The 20,009-nt window shown below is 33.7% G+C and overlaps 1 protein-coding gene across 1 annotated transcript in view; it reads right to left on the bottom strand.

Annotated features, from left to right (window-relative positions):
- The window catches only part of LOC127160046 (basement membrane-specific heparan sulfate proteoglycan core protein-like), a 32,316-nt gene extending 14,552 nt beyond the window's left edge, over nt 1-17,764 (bottom strand). The window contains exons 1-7 of the mRNA XM_051102724.1: nt 17,648-17,764; nt 16,836-16,922; nt 14,080-14,115; nt 11,843-12,118; nt 8,363-8,620; nt 5,878-6,156; nt 4,484-4,777 (exon numbers count right to left, since the gene is read on the bottom strand). Of these exons, the coding sequence (XP_050958681.1) occupies nt 4,484-4,777; nt 5,878-6,156; nt 8,363-8,620; nt 11,843-12,118; nt 14,080-14,115; nt 16,836-16,866 (1,174 nt within the window). The 5' untranslated portion in view covers nt 16,867-16,922; nt 17,648-17,764. The remainder of the gene's footprint in view (nt 1-4,483; nt 4,778-5,877; nt 6,157-8,362; nt 8,621-11,842; nt 12,119-14,079; nt 14,116-16,835; nt 16,923-17,647) is intronic.
- Between the last annotated feature and the right edge of the window lie 2,245 nt (nt 17,765-20,009).

The following is a 20,009-nucleotide window of genomic DNA, read 5'->3' as shown; positions in this document are numbered from 1 at the left end:
AAAGTACTCAAACGAAATGTGTCCGCTGATATCCAAACGAGATCCGTATTTTATCTTTTTTGTAATGCCTGTTCCTCTTCAGACACTGGGCAGGGTGGGGCTAGATCTTTGATTATAACTCACTAGTTTGTCCATTTCCAAAAAATCATAATGTCCATAACACGCAACGGTCCTTTTGGGTGAAGTTCCCGTTTAATATAAATTTCAGATGATACATGAACTTGGATTGTAACTTGAGCTCGTCCACCACCAGCAAACTAGCGTTTAGCAGTAAAAATCGTATGATCTCCACCACCCTATCCTACCTCTCACGCCCAACCACCTGTGGCTTTATAATTTATCAATTACTGCCACCTAGCGTGAACCACCACCTACTCTTACTTGAGTCATATTATTTTTCAGTACTTAAGTAGCAATACTTTTACTTCAGTAATTTTTTTAGTATTCTTTCCACAACTGAATGTGATCATCAACACTAAACCGCATATAAATGAAAACTAATGTTAGTAAGTGAAATGTTGATTCAGGAAGTGGTAAAGGACTGTACAGTTTTCGTAGTGCTGATGGAAGTCATCTACTGCATCTGTGTTTTGATAATAGTACTGAATATGATCCAGTTGTAGTATTTAATAAAAACGTGATTTTCTCAGTTTTTTTTTTAGAAGGTCTGTTCTACACTGCTCAAAAAATTAAAGGGAACACTAAAATAACACATCCTAGATCTGAATGAATGAAATATTCTTATTAAATACGTTGTTTTTTACATAGTTGAATGTGCTGACAACAAAATCACACAAAAAATATCAATGAAAATCAAATTTATTAACCCATGGAGGTCTGGATTTAGAGTCACACTCAAAATTGAAGTGGAAAAACACACTACAGGCTGATCCAGCTTTGATGTAATGTCCTTAAAACAAGTCAAAATAAGGCTCAGTAGTGTGTGTGGCCTCCACGTGCCTGTATGACCTCCCTACAATGCCTGGGCATGCTCCTGATGAGGTGGCGGATGGTCTCCTGAGGGATCTCCTCCCAGACCTGGACTAAAGTATCCGCCAACTCCTGGACAGTCTGTGGTGCAACATGGCATTGGTGGATGGAGCGAGACATGATGTCCCAGATGTGCTCATTTGGATTCAGGTCTGGGGAACGGGACTCCAGACTCTGTCACATCTGTCACGTGCTTAGTGTGAACCTGGTTTCATCGGTGAAGAGCACAGGGCGCCAGTGGCGAATTTGCCAATCTTGGTGTTCTCTGGCAAATGCCAAACGTCCGGAGGCGGAGGTAGCGGTCCTGCTGCTGGGTTGTTGCCCTCCTACGGCCTCCTCCACATCTCCTGATGTATTGGCCTGTCTCCTGGTAGCACCTCCATGCTCTGGACACTAAGCTGACAGACACAGCAACCCTTCTTGCCACAGCTCGCAATGATGTGCCATCCTGGATGAGCTGCACTACCTGAGCCACTTGTGTGGGTTGTAGACTCTGTCTAATGCTACCACTAGAGTGAAAGCACCGCTAGCATTCAAAAGTGACCAAAACATCAGCCAGAAAGCATAGGAAATGAGAAGTGGTCTGTGGTCACCACCTGCAGAACCACTCCTTTATTGGGGGTGTCTTGCTAATTGCCTATAATTTCCACCTGTTGTCTATTCCATTTACACAACAGCATGTGAAATTGATTGTCAATCAGTGTTGCTTCCTAAGTGGGCAGTTTGATTTCACAGAAGTGTGATTGACTTGGAGTTATTGTGTTGTTTAAGTGTTACCTTTATTTTTTTGAGCAGTGTATATTTTGGTGTACTGCATGTTCAATTATTCATACAACAAAATATTCTAGGGACCATTAAATGTCAGTGAAAATCATCAAGCAACTGAATCTCAATCAACTTCAACAGACTATCTGAAGACTTCATGAACTCATTTAACATCATTATCTGTAAGTCACCTCATTCTCTCTGACTTCAGTACAAAACTCATCTGTATTGAATTCTCTCACTCAAGTCATTTTAGTCATGAATATCACCTGTAACCACAGTGACTACAGTAAATATTAGTTAATAATATTGTGTAATGATTCACTCATGTCATGATTTGGTTTGATACTCGATACTGATCTCAATATATGAAGCTCTCATGATACTTTAAACAAAACAAAAATAGAGTTAAAATGTCAAGTTTTATTTTTTAATTATTACATCTCAGGCATTTGATAAAGAGTTAAAATTCACAACCTAAAACTTTTTGAATCTCTCAGTTTTGTAAATCCACGTGGGGTCCCAGAGTATAATTTTTATCCACGTTATTTTCACACTTGTCTAGTGCAAATATGTAGCTTTGTTTCATAATTACAGTGTGTACGTTGTTTGTTATTTACCTCAAAAGAAAGGAAGTGAAAAGTGACAACATGTTTTACATTGAAATTGTGGTTACATTAAAACATGGAAATATTATTTAATTAAAATAATCTGATTGACTGAAAAAAAAATATGCGACAAACTAAAATATTTTGTCAATAAAGTTTTTTTTTTTTTTTTTTTAAAAAATTTTTTTTTAATTTTTTTTTTTTTTTTTTTTTTTAAGAATTAAATGTCTAATTTTTGAGGTTCACAATGAACACACTGTAACCATGTGTGGGACGGCTATGAACACAAAACACAGCTACAGAATAGTTGAAAACAATGTGCACAAACAGATGAAACACATTCAGACATTCAGAAAAACACTTCCCTCCCTCCACACACAGCTCTCATAGAACACCAGACAGTTCCAGACACATAAACGAGCCAAAATGCTTTACATTTCTTGAAATAATAATTTCTAAACATTAAACATCGATTGTCAGTCTTTATTCACCTGTTTCTTGTGGTTTATTTTTAAAATCCATAAAAGTAAATAGTGAAAATTACATTGTTAATGTCACAGAGTGGCATAGTTTAATAATAGCGGGGCAGATTGTAACACAGTGTTACAATGTTTCTCATCAGCGCGACTGGAATTTAAAACTGGTTTGTGTCTTCTGATGGTTTGCCAAGCATTAATAAACTAATTAAACTGATCTAAACTCAACTGATAAATAACAGATTGGAGATTAAAATAATAACATATTTGTCTTATTTTAAATGAATACTAAAAACTGAGATGAAAAACTTACTTCAGCCAGAAATGTACTTTTATTATAGTAAAATAAATATTCAGCGATATCTTCAAAAGGCTTTTGAATTTTGGCGCACTTTTTTCTCTGTATAGTGTTGCTATGGCAACTAGTAAACATAATTTTGGTTACACCAGCGTGTGTGGAAATCACTGATCTATATATGATGATCTCTATTATAGATCAGTGGTGGAAATATTTAAACCACGTGTGTTACAACTAACCCCGCGTTAGGTTGTGCCCCTCTCACCCCTACATCAGGAATGGACTTGAATAGTGTTTGGTTTGGTTCTTCTCCCTCATGCAGAGGAAAACAATGACACCAGAAAAGAAACGTTCATGATTCTGCTTATAAAAATACAGTTTAATATTAGAAACAAATGCTTTCATTTTGAGTGACTACATACATATCAGATGTTTTAAATATTGTATGTTATTAAATCATATATTTTATTTAATTGATTAATAATACATTAATAAACATGGAAGCTCAAATGTAAGTTCTTCTGTGTTCATTATATTTAATGCACAATTTTTGATGCTAAATTAAATCTTGTGTTTTCCTGTTTTGTGTTTAAGGATTTTTATGTTGAAGTGTTTTTCTGTCCCCATTGTTGCTGTGTTCACTTCCTGTGTTTAGTTTTGGTTTTCCTTTTTGCATTGCTTTCTTTGTTTGTTTCCATAGTTACAGTCATCTGTTACCATGGCTACTACATTGCGTACACCTGTCCCTTCTTATCTATATCATCTCCAGTGTTTCTTTTGTTTATTGTCTGGTTCTACATGGATGTATTGTGTGCATTTGTTTCAGTTCCTGTATCTGGTTTATCTTGTTCACTGATTAGTTTATTTTTGTTGTCTTGTTTAAATAAGTTTTAAACTGCACTTGGATCCAACTTTCTGTTTTATTGAGACAGACACGTCACAGAACACCACACACTCATTTATCCTGCAGTCACATTAATTCAGCTGAATCAACAACCTGTTACAATCCACACTGATCTGTGATGATCCTCGAGGATCAATGAGTGAGTTCCTACATTATGACACTCTCACACCCTTTGTGTAACACTGATGTTAAAGAGGAGAGATGTGGAGAAGAGAGTGATGGTCTCTCCTCCGTCTGATTCACTACAGGTTTAATGTGATTCAACATCAGATCATCTGAAACAATCATCAGACTTACAGTGAGTGTGATATTTTTTGTTCCCCTAAACTATATTATTTTATGTTACACAGGGAACTTAAGAAGCTTGTAGATTCAGTATCACATCTGAATCTCATTTTCATTAAGTAGAGTGAGTTTAGGAGAACAATGATATTCAACTCACCCTTCACAGTGAGATCAACAGCAGAGCTGAAATGTGATGATTGTGGTCTTCCATCTCTCTGTCCTTTACACCAGTACTGACCCGCATCAGTTGAAATAGCTTTTACAATACTGAGAGTGTCTCCATTTACAGTGTAATGATCAGACGTCTGTAACACTGGATTGTCTCTGTTGCCTTTATACCACTCATATCTCCAATTACTGTGATCAGACTTTATCTCACACTTCAGATTGACTGTCTCTCCAGTGAATACAGGACTGTCTGGTGTCACAGTCAGTGTAGATGTGGGTAAATCTGTGAACAGAAGAAAACAGACTCTTGAAAACTGAATTAATGTAGTTGATAGTGATACAGTAATGAGTAAAATGTGGGCAAATCTGTGAACAGAAGTTGAGAAGAACAAATCAGTGTCAGTGCAACAAAATGACTTGACTAAGTCAAGTTTTGTCAACAAAATGTGTGTGTGTGTTTGTGTTTTTGTGTGTGTGTATGTATTTATTTATGTTATTATGTCCTCCAGAGAGAAACAGGACATGAATAAAAAAAAAAAAAAAATAAATACAGTGGGTTTATTTATTTATTCAAATCAAATCAATATATTTTTATTTTTTATACCAACCTTTATATTCAGATGATTTTCAACTGTTATGAAAGATATAACAGAATGATTTACTATACCATTTTGCTTTATGCAATATGTGTTTAAAATGTCCATAAAGGTGTTTTCCCATTATATACAATGTATCTAATTTGCATATTAATGTGTTTTTGGGGCAACGCATAAGGAAAAAAAATAAGTCTATACTCTGAAAAACCGCTGGGTCAAAACAACCCAATCGCTGGGTATGTCCATATTTTACCCAGCGCTAGGTTGTTTTTAACCCAGCAGTTTTTAGAGTGTACTAATGAGAATAATAATTGGCAAGATTTTCATACTATCTTTTCACAGGAATATTGATATATCATTTATATCTCTATTGTTGTGTCTCTCAAAATATGCTGTAAGTCCTTATAGTTCTCTGACACATGGACATATATGAATTCAATGCCCCATTTCATAACAGAAAGTCATACTTTGATATGAAACCCCATAACATGTTGGTTTATGACAAACCATTTGAATATTAGTCAGATTTAAATGACAAAATAGCATCATATTTCTATAAGCGTGTTTAATTTGATCACTAAATTAATGTCAGTCAGTTTAAAGACCAAGGAGAGGGAGAGTTAATGGGGAAACTTACAAAAATTTGGTATCTCTGAAAAGTGTTGAATGTGCTTCTTTACAGGACATCCAGAATTAAAACTGAGGCATGTGAGATCTCAGAATTCAGCTACGATATAATGTCCTCTACAGAGGCCAAAACTCCATATCAGGAAGATATTTAACTCACCCGTCACAGAGAGAGAAACAGCAGAGCTTGATTGTGATGAGTTTGGTTTTCCATCTCTCTGTCCTTTACACGTGTACTGACCCGCATCAGACTTTTTAACTCCTCTGATAGTGAAAGTGTCTCTGTTTACAGTGTGATGCTCAGACACTTTAGTGCTGCCTTTATACCACTCATATCTCCAGTTACTGTGATCAGGCTTTATCTCACACTTCAGATTGACTGTCTCTCCAGTGAATACAGGACTGTCTGGTGTCACAGTCAGTGTAGATGTGGGTAAATCTGTGAACAGAAGAAAACAGACTCTTGAAAACTGAATATGTGACTTAATGTAGTTGATAGTGATACGGTAATGAGTAAAATGTGATACATTATGTCAAAAGCTGTGATTTTTTTTCTCCTTTTAATTGGTTTATTTCATTTGTCAAATTAACTGGATTTTGAAATAAGAAAGTTATTAAAACATTCAGTTCTGGCCAGTTCCTGTTCTGGCCAGTAGGTGGAACTGTTGGTCAGTCAGAGGTTTAAATTTTCAAAGCATTTATTAAACATGACCACATACTGTATAAGCTTAGAATTTATTATTATTATTTTTTTAATCTCTGTATGCTGCCCTGCAAAGGCAAAAGACCTTTAACTTCGATTTTGGTCAAAAAGGAGTTACTGATATTTTTGGGACATTCAAGACATACTTTATCATGTGTATAAGTATCTTAAGTCAATTTAGTTGTTTTTCCGAGAAAATAATGAATTGTCTTAACCGTAACTTCAAAAACCCCTGGAGAAACCAAGGCAGAGCACCTTAAAACACCAGTTACCGCTCTTTGACTTTGTTTGGAACGTTCAAATTGAGTTGGGGCGTTCTGCCTTTGTTTAGCCACGCGTCAGTATAAAGTTACAGTGCTGACTCTGAGTTATATGGTGTTTTGCCTTTGTTTTACTGTCCATTAAAGTCTGCTGCGTTTTAATTACTGTGTAACTTGTATACTTTCATACATCTGATCTGTCACTGAAGCATTAGACAAACGAATTGGATAGATAGCGATCGGCCAGACAGCTCCATATAATAACGCACTGTACAGAGATATTTTGGCAACAATATGTAAACGTGAATAATCTTTAAAGATATTTTTTTTTTACTTTTTATAATGCAGATTATTCAGCAAGCTGTCACTGCTAATTGGACGCGTGTGGAATAGAATGCAGTAGCATGTAGCATGATCAATTATAAAATCAGTAGGCTACGAACAGTTTGCAATTAAATCCATATCCTACCTTTTCTTGTAACCCGATAAAATCAATACACAAGCATTCTGGCCATTCCTGCTTGCTGGCATTCACATCAATCCACAAGTCGTTCTTTTAGGTTAGGCTATTTCATTCAAGTCAATATAAAAACTATTATGCTATGTCTCGCGTTCTCTTACGTTACTGAGCATAGCAAAGTGTGGTACGAGTACCAGTAGTGGAAATTACCACAGTTACACAGAGGAAGTTACCGCATTTTGCCTTGGTGTGACTTCTCGCTTTTTGCAGACACTGCAAAGCCAGAGTACGCTAACTTCGAAATAGGGGTAAAAATTAAGTTTGAGCTCACAATTTTTTAATGTAGATCATTTTCATTGCTAAAACATCTAAGTGCCAAATTTCCAGTGTCCTGCCTATGATTAATTTGGCTGGACAAATAAAAAACTTTAAAGTCATTTTTCTCATTTTCACACTCTAGCCAGTTAAGGTCTTTTGCCTTTGTAGGGCAGTATACGTATGTGTATTATCATCTATATCAACTAACTTCACAACTTTCACTGATCAACTTTCTCTGTCAACTCAGAGTTTATGGAGCGTGTGCACATGAAAATGTGACATCATTAGTGAACAGCCAATCACACGCCTTGAAACTGTGATTCACTTCTCATGAGTGCCAATCACTGCCAACGATTAAAAGACTGAAAAATATTAAGAATTTAGACACATTTACACAGAAAGATGAAAAGATCTGTCCATGAAAGAGGACAACTTAAAGAAAACATATCAGTGAAAGTATCAACAAAGTCGGATCAGATTGGTTTGGTTTTGTTAACTCAAGACTAATCCTGTAATCCTGAGTTTGTTGAACCACCATCAAGATACAAACCACAAACATGTGTTTCACAAAAAGCATCATTAGATAACAGATACATGTTCCATTAAACTCTATTGGTAAAGACAGAAACTGTGATCATAGATGCTTTTGGGAAACAAACCTCAGTTAGACTTTATTTCAGTAAAGTTCTTACTGAGAATGAACAGAGGTTTAGATGTTGATATTGTGTAGAAAATGTTTCATTTAAAGTCACCACATGGTTAGTGTTTGCTTTAGTTCGGCTCTTGACCCTTAACTTCTTTAACATGAATTTTTTTTTTCTTTCAGTTTTTATGTTTATGACAAACATATCAAGTCGTCTTCCAAAAAAAAAAAAAAAACTATAGAAAGTAAAAGATCACTCACCTTTTACTGTAATCTCAGCTGTATTGCTGAACTCGCTGTAATATTCTCCTCGTTGTGCTCTGCACTGGTATCTTCCTCCATCAGAGACACTCACAGACTCCATTGTTTTAGTTGCTGCATCAGTGGATTCAGGGTTTGAGTCTTTCCTCCAGTGAATTGTCCATCCAGTTGACTGTCCCACATCACAGCTCAGAGTAACTGTGTCTCCAGTGAACACTGAACTCTGAGGATTTACAGTCAGAGTCGGCTGCAGTTTATCTGTAACAGTGATGCAGTGTTGATTTAGTCACAGATGTTGTTATTGGTGTTTCAGTGTGAACATTAATGCAGCAAAACATCTCTTTTCTATGCAACAGTTCAAAAAATAATATTTATGCTGTCAGTTAGGGATGGACGATATTATCGGACTGATATCGGAATCGGCCGATAATGACGTTAATTGTAAATATCGGCATCGGCCCGATATGAAAATTTATGCTGATATGTCTTGCAGACAAGATGAATATGTTAACTCACATGTGCTAAGGGTGTGCTAGGGATTAGATCATGTCAGCAGTGTGGCTCATTCTTGAAGCAAAGTTTGGACTGAATGAGGAGTAGATTCACTGTTTTGGATGGCTGCATTTAAACTGAGAATGCACATACAGAATGATGCCTAGCAATAGGATGTGCAGTGGCAGCAGTGGGTATAGGAGAAAGCGCACGTTCTTCCATTTGGGATCATTTACTGTTGCCTGTTTCATATCCAGTCACTAGATCGCTAAATGCACATTTTAAATGGTCTTTGTTGTATTTTGAAACACAATGGCTATGTTTTCAAATGACATGATCTGCATTTAAAATAAAATGATCCCAAAAGTAATTACGGCGCGCGGTCAATTCTCTTTCTCCGGTGGCGCAACAGCAAAACACACTGTTGCTCATATGAAACATTTTTCGTGAATATTATGACACAATTGAGGTCCAAACATTCTTTATAAGATAAATAATTGGTTAGCAGGCAAATGTTAGTAGTGACCATGCTTTTGGATTCATGCCGTTCGAGCCCATACATTCAAAGCCATTACACTCTAAACCCGGTTAAGTTGAATTTACTTAAAAAACTTAAGGAAACTGGTTGCCCTAAAATATTTAAGTAACGTTTACTGGAAAACTTGAAGTAATCATTACTTAAATATAAGAGTCATTTTAACAACCATTTTAAGTTGAATTTACTTAAAAAACTTAAGGAAACTGGTTGCCCTAAAATATTTAAGTAACGTTTACTGGAAAACTTGAAGTAATCATTACTTAAATATAAGAGTCATTTTAACAACCATTTTAAGTTGAATTTACTTAATGCTTTTAATTTATGTAATTACTCCATTCCTCTAGCAGCTATGTGTCCTGTTTTCCCAGTTGGTCACGAATTGTCACAAACCTAATAATATTTATAGTTTCTTTTCACAAATCATCCCGTCTCACCCTTTAATTTCGCAGGTTTATGGTGGTAAACTGCGGGTGGGAAATAAAATATTTCGTGGCAATAGATTATTAAATTTACAAATTAATAAATTAATAAATGGTTGGAACGAATTAACAAGTTGTAGGAAATAATTATGTCCTGTTCGTGTCCCGCAGCCCCGTCAAAGCGCAGTGCACCTTATAAAATAATTAGAAATTATAATTAAACATGACAGTGACTACATTTCTATTACTTTTCATGTTGAATGCCTTTGTATTGCAGGGCTCTAGACTGATCAAAACTGTCACATTTTAGATAATTTTATTTATTTGTTTTTATTTTATTTTATTTATTTATTTATTTATTTATTGTGCAAAAATAAATTGACGTGGTAGCATTTGTGCGAGTGCATGATCTGCAGTGCTGAAGCGTCTGCTTCATATAGCGAGAGCCTGGTTTGTATTTGTAGGGTCAGCACGAGGGAGGTGGTGATAGCAAAAATTACGCGACTATTCTGGAAATGATGGCGGACGGAGGATTTGTTAGGGTAAAAGACCGCTTGTTAAACCAGAGAAGGTAAACATGTTGGCATTCTTGTGCAAAAAAAAAAAAAAAAAAAAAAAAAAAAAAAAAAGTGTACTGTTTTGCCAGTTGGTCACGAATTGCCACATAACTTAATAATAATTTTCTTTTCCCAAATCCTCACCGTCTCACCCTTTAATTTCGCAAGGTTTATTTTCTTGTCATTCACTTTTAATCCATGCTTTCTTATCTCTTACTGTGATAAATCGCGGGTGGGAAATAAAATATTTCGTGGGAATAAATTAATAATTCGTTAATACTACATATTAATTCCTTCCCTCATTTTACAAATTAATAAATTAATAAATCGTAGGAACGAATTAAGATGTAGCAATGAACTGTTAGTTCTACTTTTCTTTTTGTTTTCGTTTTGAAATGTTGTTTTCGGATTGCGAATTCGAAAGTGAAAGCATCCGAAATTCGGCTTATAGCAAAAGTGAACTTAATTCACAAAAATTAGATCATAAATAATGCTAGCCTACTGATGGAAAAAAGGGATTGAATGTAAACCACTCATTACTATTTATTTAATCCTAACAAATAAGTTATTGTTAAAAACTAACAAACAAAAGGATATATATCGGTATCGGTATCGGCCAAAATGAGATGAAAAAATATTGGCATATCGGATATCGGCAAAAATCCAATATCGTGCATCTGTACTGTCAGTACATTATTACTGTGAACGATTCATTTAAATCCACTTAAATTTCTTAATACAAAATTAACACTGCTCAAATACTTGGTCTGTCTGGAACTCAACTGATTGCACAACTCAGTAGAATTAAATCAATTAAATCCCAACATAACAGAAGATTAAAACCCACAACAAAGCCCTCAGTGTGAAATGAACACTGCTCAGTGTGATTAATTAAGTGATGATTGAACATTAGTGTTGAACATCTGCTGTTAATAAGACGACATTATTATTATTATTGGGTTTTTACACTCCCAGCAGAGAATAAATAAACTACTCCACAAACATCATTACCAGCTTTACTTATATTAAGAAGGGGTCTATAGCATGTAGCTGGTTTAGCTGTCTAGCCATGTAAAGTTCAGTTTAATTAAAATAATAATAATAATAATAATAATAATAATAAATAAATAAGTAAATAAATAAATACTACTACTACTACTACTACTAATAAGCTGAAGTTAATGTAAGATTTTGAGGCTTGAACCTTGTATTTATCTTAAAATACTTTAAAAAATATATTGTGAGTATCCCATTAGTAATGTAGATTAAATGTGCACATTAATGCAGACAAAACATTTTCTATGGAATATCATTTACTAAAATTAATACAAAATCTAGGTCAATCTTATTTTTTCTCTCTCTTCTGTCTCTAAACAGAAACACAACTGTGGTAACATAAGTTAAATGCTGCAGACAATACAGTGTTAAGAAAAACAAACAGTGATTCTGTTGAAGAACAAATGAACACACTCACCTGATACTGTCAGTGTAACTTCATCACTGAACTCTGAGTAATGTGGAGCTTCTGACTGATGTGGAGCTTCTGACTGAGATCCATCACATCTGTACACACCACTATGAGACCAATCCACAGATGAGATTACATAGTTCTGGTCTCCTGCACTGTTAATATTTCCGTCTTTATACCAGTTGTACTGCCAGTCTCCTGTCTGCTGTATGTCACATGTGAGAGTGACTTTCTCTCCTCTGAACACATTTTTATCAGGATGAACATGAACTACAGGTTTCACTGTGAAATGAGCAAACAACACACTTCATGTGTTAAAACTCAAAATGAGGTTTTCACTTTCAGTCAGCAGTACAGTATCTGTTCTGACCAGCAGGTGGAACTATTTTCATCCACAGATTTCAACAAACTATTATTTATTTATAGCGATGAGACAATAATGGGCTACAACACAATCAAACTGAAAAATGATGTCTGTGTCTGTTCTCAGTCTTTCATCTCTTACACATTTTCATAACAAAACCATATTGAATGAATAACACTACAGATAGTAGATGCACAAGATCTTACAGACACACAGTCATTAATTACAGTGACAATTGTTGCATTAATCTAGCTTACTCTTCTAAAATTAACATTCATTATTAAAATAAAATAATAAAACTTTAAAGGACCAATTCTCACTATTAAGTAGTTGCTTATTAGCATATTGGCTATTTATAAGTACTTATAAAGCACATAATAATGTTAAATAATAAACATAAAAAAAAGTATTATGAAATGAACATATTAGGTAAAATAAAAAAATAATAATAAAAATAAGTAATGAAAAAAATAATAGAATACATTTAATAGTAAATAAATAACTAAATAAGTAACATTACAAAATCAGTGAATAAATGCATTTAATAAAAAATTAATTTTATTTTTTATTGGTATATTTTACTTGATACAGTTAACAAATAAACTATAAAATAAAGTAAATAATACATTTAATGCAAACTTAATGAAATTAAGTGTAATAAATGAAGCGATCATACTGCATAAATCAAGTGAATAAATAGATTTACTAAAAATTAAATAATGAAAAAAATAGAATAAATGTAATAGAAAATAAATAACTACAGTAACATTATAAAATTAGTGAATACATTCATTTAATAAAAACCTTTTTTTCATTACTTAAATTTTCTTAAATCTATTTATGCATTTAATATATTCACTTCATTTTTTATTATTAATTTCAATAGGTTTTTCATAAATGTATTTAATTCAATTTATCAATTTTATTTTACTCATATTTGACTTAGTTATTTTTTAAAGGTATTTATTTTTTTACTTGATACAGTTAACAAATAAATTATAAATGAAGTAAATAAATACATTTAATAGAAATAAATAACTAACGTAACATTATAAAATTAGTGAATAAATACATTTGATAAACTTAATTAATTTATTTTTATTCTATTTTTCTATTACTTATGTTTTAATCCATTTATTCATTTAATATATTCACTTCATTATTTATTTATACTTAATTTAAATTATTGCCGAATTTATTTCATTTTATAGCTGATTTTACTTAGCTATTTTTTAATGTATTTAAATTTCAAGTATATTTCAAAATCAAATCCATTTAATAAAAACTTAATAAAATTAAGTATAATAAATAATGAAGTCATATTAAGATCATATTAAGTGAATAAATAAATAGATGTAATAAAATTAAGTAATGAAAAAGAAATAAATTGAATATTTTGAAGAGAAAATTAAAAAATAAAAATTAAATAAATAAATAAATAAATAACATTAAAAATAGTGAATAAATTTAATAACATTTAATAGCATTTAATAAACTTAATTTTAATTGTATTAATATATTTTATATGCATTAATGCATTAAATTTATGGAGGGCCAAATTACTCAAAATTAAATAATTAAATAAATGTTGAAATATATAAATAAATTGTTAAATGCATCATTTAATCATTAAAAGCATAAATAAATGTTAAAATATTTATTTGAATATGTATTTATTTATTTAACACTTTATTTATTTAAATATTTATTTAATTATTTAATTATTTATTTCTTTAAATATTTAATTATTTATTTATTTATTTATTTAAATATTTATTTATTTATTTATTTACGCATTTGTTTATGCATGTATTTATTGCCTCCACATTTCATTTTGAGGTTTGTGTTTTTCGGCACGTCACTCAACAATAGTGAGTACCTTGAGTGAATCCAGACTGGATGAAGGACATCAGCACTACAAGCAGAAGAAACACAGATATGAAACTTTTCCATTCATTCAACAATGCAAATCACACACTGAAATGACTAAAGTAAATGTAATGTACACTTTATGTATAAAAGACTTACACGTGCAAACACATTACAAGTAAATATTAAAGTTAATGTGGTTAATGTTTCACACCACTGATTCTTCACTGGAACAAAACAGTAAAATAAAAATAAAGTCAATTTTGATTTCATTTGGACATTAAAGTGAACCAAAAAGGAAACTAGCTGTGAATGACCTCAGTGCTTTTGATGTTTGCAATGTAAATGGAACCAAGTTAAAACAAGTGGCATTTAAGAAATGTGGCACAAGCACAGTTTACACTCAAAACATTTTACAAAATTAAGTTATGAAACAAATATGTTGAAAAGCAAAGACGCTTTTCTGATTGTCAGTCATTAGTGGAACATGTTTATATGTTAATGTGATGAACTGCAGCTGTGCTTTAGAATACACTTCACACATGAGCTAAAATGACACTGAGACAAACTGGATAAAATTAATTAAAAAGAGTCTCAGAATACAGAAGTTAGTTCAGAGAAAAGCCTGAGCATCATTTGTTGGCAGACATCACTTAATGCAGTGATATTTAGACATTGGTAAGTGTGATTATCCAAACTATTTTTACGTTTGTGGACAATTCATTTTCGAGGGGTGAAGAGAATTAAATTAACTGTATATCACCCAGTATAATATTGCAAATTCCCTTCGCAGTAAATAACTGTAATAACCATTGCATTATGGGACTTTTCTGTGACATCAGACCCCAAATACAGAGACTTACTGTATTTTTTTTTAATTGCTGTATACTACTGTTTTTGCTGTAATGGACTCATTGCCTGCATTCTATTGAGGTCGTTTTATTTTCCTCATTTATTATATTTGGATTGGATTGATTTGCCCTACACCGTGTCTACAACGCCGCAACAGCTTGGGACACACTACACTGGATGTGTTGCATCGCTTGTAATGACTGGAAAATCCGTTTGTCCTTCATGTCAGACACAACGCCAGCGCTTGAAGTACGTCTGTAAGTCAGAAATATACCGGGGCATTACTGTACTGTAAGCATCCACTGTAGATTGTATATTTAATGAGTTCTATATTATCTTCTTTTGTCGAGTCGCGCTGCGCCGCGCCACGCCACTCGTGTCAGAGGAAGACGATGAAGCAGGGGGCAGCGTCACGGCGTTTGCCCGGGTAAGAACCCGGGAGAGCGGAAGAGTTCCGGAGAACATCCGCGCTGTGTGTCGATGCAATTTACGAGAGATTAAAGCCAGCAAGTAAGGTAAAAATATATATACGTTTCTCTGAGTGTTTGTCAGATTTTTGCACATCAGTTTAACCTAGTAATATTTACCCGTCAACATTGCGGTTACAAATTGTACTATAGTAAACTGCGCTGTCGTTTCAAATGGCGTTTGTCAGCTTATTAAATTAAGTTACTGAATTAAAGTAATTTTCAACGAGCAGCACTTTAACATTAGATTAACTAATGTGAAATTTTGTTCAGGTGTTAGTATTATGTTGGCCAGTAGCCTATTGAGAAAAAAAAAAAAAAAAGTATGTTAGCTAGGTTAGACAAGTTATATAGCTAACTGTTAGCTGCCTTTCTAGTTTTAGAATTAGTTTGTCATAATTATTAATGGAATTTAAGATTTACTGCATTTTGTTGTGTTTGTGTTTTAAAGGCAGCTGCAGTGAAGCATTAAGAAAGAAATGAGCATGACAACCACACTGAGACTGACAGTTCATGGTAAGAGAACAACTATGGTTTTGAGATGTTTGTGTATTCTATGGGGTTTGCCTTTTAAAAGTGTGCCATTTCTTCTACTTGTTTTTTAGAGGAGACATTTCTGTCACTAACACAATGGACGGTGAGCAAAGGTGGTGGCCACGTTTTGGAGCAGCACGTCGGTTTTGCAGATGGCTGTGTATTCTTTGGCTACATGTCTTTTTCTCCATTATGTTTCTGTTGCCTATAGATTCTTTGTGAGGATACAACATAATGCACTACAAAACATCCTAAGACAGGGGAAATGCTGAAAACGCATTGTTCCAACAGTTTAAGACTGTATTTTTAAGTGTTATACATGCATTGTTTTAAATAAAATATTTGATATTTTGTAATTGTTGTGTCTGTTTTAATTGAATGCCAGTAGTACCTATGTTGAGTAAAAATAAATAAATAAAAATAAATTTAAATGAATTCAACATAAAATTATAAAATCTACTGAAATTTATATTAAAATGAATGAATTACAGTAGTATACTGATGAATTTGCCTTTTTATTAGTATTTGGCTGTAAAACAACTACAGTGTGCAACTGTAAATTAAATACGGTTTGCTACTGTAAATTCTAATTACAGTAACTTACTGGCAACAGTGTTGCCAGTAAGTTACTGTAAAAACCCTTTAAAATGTCTAATAGTGTACCTAAAATAAGAAGAACTAGCAAAAGCACATGTCCACAGGGCCTCCATCTTTCACAAGCAGCACAGATAAACAGATGATCTCTGAAACTCTGTATCTGATCCACACGTAACATATCATCACATTGAATCAATAAACAATTCAATAAGCACTGAAACCCTCCTACACACAGCACATCATTTATCTTCAGCTGAATACTGTATTAAAACAGAATAACAAAACAGCATAGTGTAGAATATAATGAAATACTCACAGAGTATGAGAGGCAGTGCACTGGACCCCATACTGACACATTAATAGACTGTTTTAACAGTGCTGTGTGCACTAAATCAGACACTTCCTGAGTTTCACAGTTTAAGAAGAGATGAGGGAGGAGACAAAAGTCGACATAGAAATACATGAAGAAACAGGAAGAAAAAGACATCCATTAAAGATATTTAGTCTTTTCGTGCATGCAAGTTTTTCTTCATTCATGCTACCAGAGCCACACACATTACAAACAGACCAGTTATAAAGTAAAACCGTGAGGGGAATCCTAATGTAGGTCTACTTCTGCAATTCCTGCTCTTATTTGGGTTATTCTCTCATCTACAATTGCAGCGGCCCAGTTAATGACAACTAAACTGCTTTTACACAATGATTGATATAAAGAACAAGTAATACATTGTCTCTGTCATTAAATTCTGGCAATATCTGCACAATCACTTTGTTGTCATTGAAGTATTATTGCATCACCGTATTTCACATGTAAGACTTTGCAACAACAATAACCCAAAATCAAAACCCAGTGTGATTTACAAAAATATATAATGAAAAAAAATAACAAACAAACAGACAAAAATAAATTGAGTTTAAAATAATTCACTTCTGTTTTGGTACATTCATACAATCTGAGATGAAATATAAACACAAACACATGTATAAATTACTTTTTTAAATTGCATATTGTCACACACAAGTGACGCATACAGTCTATAAAATGATTTTTATTCAGATTGGATGGAGTGAAGATTCACCACAACAACATTTAAAATGTTTATTTCTTGGTTACATGACAGCACTTACTTCTTAGACCAGGAGACTCGAGTGCATCTTCAGCAGGATTCTTTATTGAGAATGTGCTGTTTGATGTTGCAGTCATTTATTTAGAGAGCAGTGTTTACAGGTCAAGACAAAGCAACCTTAAACAAAGTATGCAAAGGATGTTATTAGGAGCCTGACCAGTTTTACATGCCCCAATCCAAACAACATAACTGTACCATGCAGATACTTCATTGAGATAAAAAGAAGTCCACACCATAAGTAGTTCTGGTCATAAACACTTGCCACAACTTCCAAGATTGGAGCAGGGCCACCAAAAATCATCAAAAGGTGATCGGCTCAGATACTGCGCTTGTTTAACTATCAATATGGAGAACAAGAACTGGCAGAAGCCTCTCTCTACACATTTTGTTTCACCAGTTGGTACTATTGTTGCCTCACTGTCAAATAAAATATAAGAAAACAGAGACTCTAACGTTTGACATTAGACAGGGTTTCTAAGAAGTGGAAGTAAATGAAAATGACATGCACTTGTTGCTGTGAATCTTTTGCTCTTGTGGTCGTATTTTGAGGTTTATGAAACTAAAGCAGCAGAATAAGAATAACTATCTCCCACACTCTTGTTAAAACCAGAGAGCAGAATCAGAGCAGAAGTCAAACCACGACCATTAGCTCAACTTATTTATTAGGCCTCTTAACACTTCTGTCATTTTCTCACTACAAACAAATAATTCCATTACAATGTACGTCTACAACCAAACCACATCACTGAGAGAAGCGTCTGCAGAACTTGCTTCAACTGTGAACTTCGATGCTATGATTATATTAGGGATGTTTCTGTTTTTATGATTATTAAATCTCTGCAGACATAAATTATGATAAAGTATCCATCTTTTACTCTTAGATTTACTTTTTAGAATTTTATGTCTTGTATTGATTATCTCTGAATTGACATAATACACATTTACCTGACTGATAATACATTGTTACATTTGAACTGATCCTGTTTACTCTGGAATGATTGACTCCAGTAGATCATGTTGTAACCTTGTTAAATCATATCTCCACCTGGATAAAGTCAAGTTAAGATGGAGCATGCCAAATGAGATTTTTACAAATCTGGCTAACACTTGCTGTGAAGGCCAAAAGGGAATTTCCGTTTCTGGATGTTAGATTCCTCCGATCTAAAGTCAAAAAAAAAAAAATGAAAAAAAAAAAAAATTTCCGTTTAAAAGAATCGACCAACCTAAAAGCAACATGACTACACCAAAAGTGAGGAATCCATCTACAATTGTGGTCATGACTGCTGACTAGATAATTTGCATTTAATATTCTTTTTTTTTTCGTCTGGCCTAAACATACAAATGAGACGACACCCCCACCCTGAGTCTCTCCAGGCCATCAATTCCAGACACCCCTGACCATCTTTCTCTCCCCTTACCTTTTCATATCTTAGAAAGTAGCCTTATAATATTATAATATGAAGGTTTATTTTTTAAAAATATATATATGATAAATGTCTGCATTTACATTGTAATTTTACTGCATTGCCCATGAAATTAGGCACAGCCCACAGAGCAGCAGTGGACATGCGTTTATTGCATGAACTGAACAAGGTGTGTCAATGATGTTAACTTCAACAGTATGCTTTGCACAAAATTAACAAACTGTACACAAACAAAATAACCAGAACATTAAGAACAACACTGATATAACAGCTCGAGGTTTATCTGTCAATCAGATGCGCTCTGGGCCACTGTGCTCTTCTTTTTCTTTCAAATTATCATTGGCTGTTAGAAAAGTTAAGAAATTGCAAAAAAAAAGAAAAAAAAGAAAAAAAAAAAAAAAAAGAAAAGAAAAAAAAGATGGAAATATGATCAATACCCTCCAGTACGTCATGATCTATTCTGTCATGCAGCGCTAAAAATTGCGAACAATATAAGCCAGTTCCACCATAAAATAACTTAAATAAATCGTTTTTGAACTGGTTCATTAAAACGATCGATCTGAAATAAACTTTTCGTGGAAACGAATCAGACTTCTAATCACTATTAGCGAGCAACAGGCAAATTAATGGATGTTCAACGGAAGGGTGCATCATCAAACTCAGACGAGCTCAGTACTGACTCTTTTCATTAAGTTTATTTTCGTGAATCGACGTTCAGCGACGTTTGATGACAGCAGCCTTCACAGCGGCGCAACGAAGGCTGCCCCAATTCAAAATGCACCCTCTGAAGTGCGCATTTTAAGGCCGAATGCGTCACCGCGGCGCAACGAATGCTGCCGTAATTCGAAAGCGACTTCAAATGCGGTCTCCGATTCCCAGGAAAATGAAGTGTACATCTGATTGACACTTCGCACCCTACCATATCCCAGCATCACTTGC

The sequence above is a fragment of the Labeo rohita genome, unplaced genomic scaffold (genome assembly GCF_022985175.1).
Source record: "Labeo rohita strain BAU-BD-2019 unplaced genomic scaffold, IGBB_LRoh.1.0 scaffold_282, whole genome shotgun sequence".
Lineage (NCBI taxonomy): Eukaryota > Metazoa > Chordata > Actinopteri > Cypriniformes > Cyprinidae > Labeo > Labeo rohita.
This window is presented reverse-complemented; position numbering and strand designations above follow the sequence as displayed.